This window comes from Ornithodoros turicata, unplaced genomic scaffold (genome assembly GCF_037126465.1).
Source record: "Ornithodoros turicata isolate Travis unplaced genomic scaffold, ASM3712646v1 ctg00000857.1, whole genome shotgun sequence".
In the NCBI taxonomy this organism is placed as follows: Eukaryota; Metazoa; Arthropoda; class Arachnida; order Ixodida; family Argasidae; genus Ornithodoros; species Ornithodoros turicata.
The window spans coordinates 1098823-1105990 of NW_026999406.1; the positions used below are offsets into that span (position 1 = coordinate 1098823).

Below are 7168 nucleotides of genomic sequence, written 5' to 3' on the forward strand. Positions count from 1 at the left end.
TGTCTGAGTAACGCAAAGCTGCTTACGTAGACGATAGAGAATAACGTGCCGCGGATAATTGCATGTCATGGTTTTGAAGTTGGTAACAAGAAAACGGTCATACGGTACTGCGGCTGAGTGAAACTGAACGCTAAAAGTGGCGGGAGCAGGACGGTTGTCCGTTCTTTGTATTTATGGCTTCCATGATGGCGGCGCGCGTCCGTGCGTATTGCCGCAGCTTGATGTACAAGTGAGAGACATGGACGGCAGTATAGGTATGTTTGCTCTTTTTTAGGTAACGATAGTTTGTCACGGATTCTGTTTTTCATAATGCAGTGAAGTTTTGCAGCGTACGGACATAGTTTTCTAGCAGTTCAGAGAGAACACGTTTGACAACGTAGAGAGCGTTTAGTGTGTTTTTCCCCAGTTTGAGGGTTCGTTATGAAGACGTTTGACAAGTTGAGAAGTTGTTTGAGAACTCGCTACCAAGTCCAGAACAACACTGTAAGTTAGAGATGAGGCTAGAGACAGTGAGTTTTATTATCAAATACAAATAGTATGAAAACACTGGCCTGTGACAAACATGTATCTTGCACCGTAACACGTTGAATGTCATTACAGGGGATCAGTCAATGAAGGATTTGCCAAGTTACAGCAGCCTTCTATCCATCACAAGCTTTTGGCCTGAACGCAGACATGGTAAGCTGCAGTACTATTTCTCTAATTTTACGTAAACCAGGGTCAGTGCATTCATTGCGTGGGAATCAGCTTGTACACATAGATAGCGTAAGCTAGCTTCCAGTACGACAAAAAGGAGGCTGTGCCAGGGGTAACTGACTGTCTCTATCCTATGCACTTTAAGATTGCTCTCAGCAGAAGATTACTCACTTCCATCTTCTCAGTTCAGAGGAACAAGTCAGCGTCATTTGCAAGGTGCCCCGCTTTTTCATTTCTATCCCAAGCAGAACACCCAGTGATGCAATTCTTAACATTTTCCTATCTATATAGGTAACCACAACAGTTCTTTCACAGCGGCCTGTCCTGCAGCATCCCAATGAACAACTACTGTACGACCCGTATGGGAATTTTTTTCATGAGCAGATCAACAATGCCAAGGTAATTAAATTTGTGATAGGATTCCAAGTGTGTCCCTGCTTCCAGGGGCTATATTTGGCATGCCACTGACCTGTATTACCACGTGAGGCTTGCGAACTGGGCATGTTTACCTCTTGTACTGTTTCAGAGCAATCAGTATAAGCTAAATAATGCAATCTATTTATTTTCTGTGTGTATATGCATACTATGTGGACAGTATAAGTACAGCTTGGGACAAAAGTTTACGGAACACGGCACCTGCGTATTTCTTCATCGGAGCGCTTCCCTGCTAGCTATCACGAAGCGGCCGAATAGGGAACAGGTGGCAAGCTATTCTATCCATCCCTCAGTATGTATGTCCACTCCTTTTTGCTGCTAGGTTGTCGCTCCATTGGAGAAATACGACACCCTGTTGTTCCGTGAACTTTTGTCCCAAGCTGTACATACAGGTTTTCGCCCCAAGTGGTATCTAATTATCTCTTTCTTTCTTTTTTTAATTGTATTCTCAATAACAAAATATTTGTATACCGCCCTGGAACGAAAGAATGATCTAAATATTTAATGACGTCTCGGTTTTGTTTGTTGTCAGGTTACCTCACGAAGATCCGGGTGCCTCAAGCGTCTCTACCTTCTTGGGAGGGAAATGAAATAGACAACTATGTCGTGACTGTACCACGCATCGCGAGCTCAGGAACGTCACAAATCAAGAGCAGCATTTGGAAGCAACAAAGAGGACATTTAAACTGTGTGTACTCAGATACATAGCTTTGTTTCGGTTACTTAGTTAGTAGTTACAAGCATATGCTGCCTTGCGCGTTAGAAAAATGTATTAAAATTGCCTTTGTAGTAAGCTGTGTATTTTTATAGGGACACGCTACATCAGACATCAGCTCTGGATTCATGGTGTAAAAATCTGATACTAACACGGCAAATTTTGAACTGTAATTTTGAAAATTTAATTTCTCATCATGAGAAAATGATTAAATTGCTTGTAATTTGTAACAAAAGTTATAGATAAAACTTAACATTTCAAGCGAAAATGTGCTGTGGATGTGCAAGCTATCGTTCCTATCTTTTTTAGTGTGGAAGCTGACAGGACTTGTGCGTACAAAAATTCCCTATGGATCTTCGGGGCAATCTCAGAAACGACATTATATTAATTCGCTTGTATCTGTATGTTGATATATGCATAGTTTGCTACAAGTGCTCTTATTTGGGCACACCAGTGCCACACCTTACCTTTTTGGCTTCAACTTCTGAATTCAATTCGACTTGCCTTTTAATATAACCGGTGTCCTGTCTCTGTTTAGTGATTCACTGTGCCGTAATGAGGCTGACTGGGGAACGAATCACTCGCTGTGACAAGCCAAACTGTTCTCTTTACGCAGATATGGTGTCATGCTTACGGTATTGCACATGTCATTTTCGTCTGTGCAATGTTCCAAGTAAATGTGATTTGTAGGATTTTGGATTGCTATAGGAACTGTGCAGTGTGATATTTTGTTCCTTTGAAGCTCAAATATATTTGAAACCAATAAACTGACAGTTTTTCCCTGTATAAAAGCGAATCTGGTTTCCTTATAGCGTGTACACTAACTGTATGGAGGTCGCAAATACGCGCACTGGATACCGATGACCGCCGACCCTACAGAACAATCAGCAGATGAGGCTAGCACCTCTGCAGAGCAAATATGCTATGCTGTGAAGCCTCCTACCAGCGTGGGCTTGAGGTACCGGAGAAGTCCCTCAGAAATCCTTTAGAGATCTCGAGGGACGTCTATGGGACCGTCACTGTTACGTACTTTGGAGTTTCATTCAGATCTCCCAGTGACGTCTATGGAACCAACTGCGGTCATCTCTGGGATGTCTGCAACATCCACATGGAGGCATACCTGGGACGTCCCTGGTACGCATCTGTGTTGTCTGGGATCCTTTCCATCTCATTCTCTCCCAAATCAACGATGGAAACAGACGAGTGCTATTCACTCTCCCTGGAGGACTGTGAGTTTTTTACAGCTTTTCTCCTCTCTTTCCACTAACTTAAGGAGATTTTTTGTTTTAGATTACGAGTGTCTTCTGACAGGTGACTTGGCCATTGTGCAAACATTGAAGACACCGCCCAGAAGTTTCTTTATGCAAAATGGCAATCATCTGAGACAGTGTCGATGCGGGGGATTGATTTCATCGAAATCGTCAGACTGGCTAGATCCTAACATCAGACCATATCTCGGATGTCATCCCAACTCGGATTGAGTATGAACTCGGCTGAGAGATTTCACTTGACTATACAGTGGATGATGTATAAAGACCTGATGAAATTAAACTCGTACTTGAATTGCAACGGACCTGAGAGTGACTTCACACTCATATTGCGATGTTTACCTTATCAACTCAAAACAAGACGCGGACAACTAAGGAAGAGACTACAAAAGTTTGTCGCCGTGAAATGTGACTTGTTAAGACGATACCGTGATGGTGAACAGATTTCACCGGCCATTATCAATGCCGGTTTGAGAAGACCAATCCTTTGGAATTATTACATTCAGCATTCGCACTACATCATCCAACGAAAAGAAGACGGATCTCGCAAGATAGTGAGTCTGGAGGATTATCTTCGAAGTGCTTGTACATTGAATAAATGAGAGAATTTTTCTTAAATGAGGTATTCCTCTTCAGTCATTTTTATTACCTTGAGATCGTTGTGTACAAGGTTATTGTCAAATAATGACATAATGCTTTTGAGTGAATAATTCTTACAAAGACGGGAAGCAAATACGGAAACAAATAGGCCACAGTGGGAGCTGTAGAGACTCTGTATACACTTGTCACAATATTCATCAACAGGTAAATCTAACAGTTCCTCTTCAATTGGTGGTAGACCAAAGCTGTCCACATAGATGAATCTATCATTTCGATCCATCATGTACATCAACCAATGCTCTCCCGTGCCGTCGTGTGGATGCGTATTAATGACAATGAAACCTTCTTCTTGAAGTGGCGAAACTCTGTCGACAGCGTAGGTTCCTCGATACATTCTCACAGTTTGAGGGTTCATTGAAAACAATAATTCAAGATCTAGAACGTCCATGATTTAATCCAAGTGAACTGCAAGGTCAGCATTGACTGTCAATATCTTGGGGCTCTCACTTATAAGTATAATCGACACAGCGTGAGGCAATGGTTTTGCAAATTTAAGTTCAATTCTACAATTTCCCTTACGTATCGGATTAAAGTAGCCGCCAACGGACTCGTCTGCACTGAGGTTCCAATGCAATATGAATGAATTAGTTTTATAATTCTGATAACGCAGCTCGACGCTTCTATCATTCAGTTGAGATAGGAAATCATAATAGCTTCCTCTGCATAGGTCATTGTCCCAGTCGTATGAGAGTTGTTTTCGATGTCCGTCAATTGTTAGTGTTACTGAACTCACGTTGAAATGTTCAAAATTGAAAGGGCTCAGTTTGAAGTCACCCAGATAGGCGTCGGTCCGTGTCATAACCACTGAGATCCGATCTGGAATGCGATCGGTGTATAGATTGTCGAAAATACCATCCACTGACCCAGCAGTTATTGTCTTAATTTTGCTTTCTAAACCTCGCATAGTATAACACGCTGGATGTTTCTTCAGTATAGACTGGTGAGAGAGGAAAGTTGAGTTACTGACTTTGACTTTACGTAATGACAGTACTGCATTGTGTATCTTGATTTGATGTTGATGAGTTTCTCCTGGACCAGTCAATAAGCGATGCATGTCGCTGGCGTGCACAGCAGACACCCTAACATCCAATCCCGGTAATAATAGCTTAATTTGATCTGTCAAATCCGTATTAACACGCATGACAACTTCAAATAGTTTGCCACCACTTGTTCTAGAAATGAGTGCTTTAGCAACATTCGAATTTGGATCGTTTGCGGCATGTTCACCTCAATCATAAATATACATTCCGCAATCATCTACCGTTTTCTGAAGATGCGTGTTGGTGTGGAGCAAAGTATCAAGCATACATCGGTAGGAATTCAAACAATTTGATGATACCAATCGCTGATTGATATACACATTAATATACTTAAACATTGCAGCTCCCAAGTTATTCACGGGGAATACAACATCGTTGGCTACACCATCCGCCGTTCTTGTATACGGATCACTCCCATCGCTTCTCAATATCTGCATAGTTAGTTTAATGTACATACTAGAAACATCGAGATAGAGATCGGATAAGTTGCTTATATTCCATTCAATCGTAGATTCGCCGCCTGTAATTGTTGATACAGGGTAGAATAATTGATTCTCGCATGATTCTATAGAAATTTGAGTGGGTGGGATTTGAAAAAGCTCACACTCCCCCTTCAAAACCAATTCGGACTGGGCGTGGACTACGTTGACCAGTGACATGTTTGCGACTGAATACAATTGTCACCCTCTCCCATGTTTTATTTTTTAGGGTTGTTTACCTGTAGCCACTTATTTCCCCTTTTTCCCACCCCTCCACTTCTTTCAAGTTGGAAGACAGTGTGTCGCTTCTAAGAAGAAATGAATCGTTTCGCAGCTCTTTCTAAGCATCTTCCCATGACGTATGGTAACGAGTACAAAATCCGATCCCGTGTCGAGACCTCCGGCGTCGTTTCGCGACCCTTCCTAAGCAGCTTTTTATCGCATCTTCCCACAACCTATGGTAACGAGTACGAAATGCGATCCCGTGTCGAGACCGCCGATACGCACCACTTCTAACGGTTTTCTTTCAAATTGGACAACTCCGTGTCGATGCGCCGGTTCTAACGGCTTTTTTTTTTTTTTTACTTACCCCCACCACAATCCGTTATCGTCGCGACTTCCCATGTCGATGCGCCGGTTCTAATGGCTTTTTTAAGTGGACAGTCGCACTTATCCCCACCACAATCTTGCCTTATTTCCCACATTTTTACTATCCAGTCAGACAAACGGACGGCAGCGTTGACGAAAATATTTATTCCTCACTCCAATTGGGTTGCTTGTCAAAGACGTCTTTTCTTCTTCTTTTCCTACGTCTGCCACCGCCGCCAGCAAAGTCTTTTAACACTTGCGACTTAAGCTCGGATGCACTGTTTCTAATGGCTTCTTTCAGATGTTGACCATCTGATAGTTTTCGTGCCAGGTTTTTTGCTGCATTCATTGCAGTCTTAGTAACGTATGGATGTGCTCGTCGCAGGAGTGGTAATGCAAACTTGCGCAATGATTTAAAGAATCCACTGCCCCTCTGGAACATCGGACCTGAGTACGGCATAATATTGCCCAGTCCGTGACCGTAGTGGATTTCCGGGATTCCTTTAAGATACATGTCTAAAATGTAGAGCTAGAGCTGTTTTGCCCGGTCCTTTGAAGTGGAGAGGTCGACCAGAGTCGTCACACAACTTAATTGAAATGAAATTTATTTCATTATGCAATAGCTTAAAATATTGTATGTTTTGGAAAGCATAATGAATGATACTGTCTTCCTTTGCAGAGTATGGAACTAATTTTAATATGGGAAACTTCTTTGCACCCAAGTGCGATGATTCGATGATATCGCAATAAACTATAAAATGATGGAATAATGGTGTAAGTCTGAGGTGTGTGTTTCCAATTGTACCGTTCGCAAAAGTTGTAAGTGGTGCAAAACCTAGCATATTAGAGAGGTATTCTGATAGATGAATAGTAACACCGTCAATTGGGTTGATAATGCAGAGCTTTCTCTCGTTACTATATGTGAGTAGAGCTTTGCCTTCTAATTGATTGTTGATTGTATGTAGCAGTAATTCCGGAGTTTCATAATGATCTGGTGGAATAGTTATTCTTTTTGTAACAAGTACTTCTTTCTCTATAATCAAGTCATAAGTGCGTTCAAATGGATCTCCATAGTAGTAGGCTGTATCATCTTTTATATTAAAATTATTTAATCTGAGGAGATTCTTGAGCTGTTCTGGAATAACAAAGAGACTGTGTAATGGCTGTGTCAATCTATAACTATTCTCCCGGAATGTTACATTTGCTTCAATTTTCTGTGTTTTAAAAAAGCGATTTAATGTTGTCTTGATAGAACAACCTGGAATGAATGCGATCAAGCCATTTGAA

At 41.6% G+C, this 7168-nt stretch overlaps 1 protein-coding gene across 2 annotated transcripts; it reads left to right on the forward strand.

Moving 5' to 3' along the window:
* Window positions 1-347: 347 nt before the first annotated feature.
* LOC135375352 (uncharacterized) lies at window positions 348-2360 on the forward strand. Of its 2 annotated transcripts, XM_064608076.1 has the most exons (5): window positions 348-483; window positions 601-678; window positions 842-912; window positions 988-1095; window positions 1664-2360. In XM_064608076.1, the coding sequence occupies exons 2-5, from the start codon at window positions 612-614 to the stop codon at window positions 1724-1726; spliced, it is 309 nt and encodes a 102-aa protein (XP_064464146.1). In that variant the 5' UTR covers window positions 348-483; window positions 601-611; the 3' UTR covers window positions 1727-2360. The 2 variants fall into 2 exon arrangements, with proteins under 2 accessions (XP_064464146.1, XP_064464145.1); XM_064608075.1 differs by having other exon boundaries at window positions 348-678.
* The last annotated feature ends 4808 nt before the right edge of the window (window positions 2361-7168 follow it).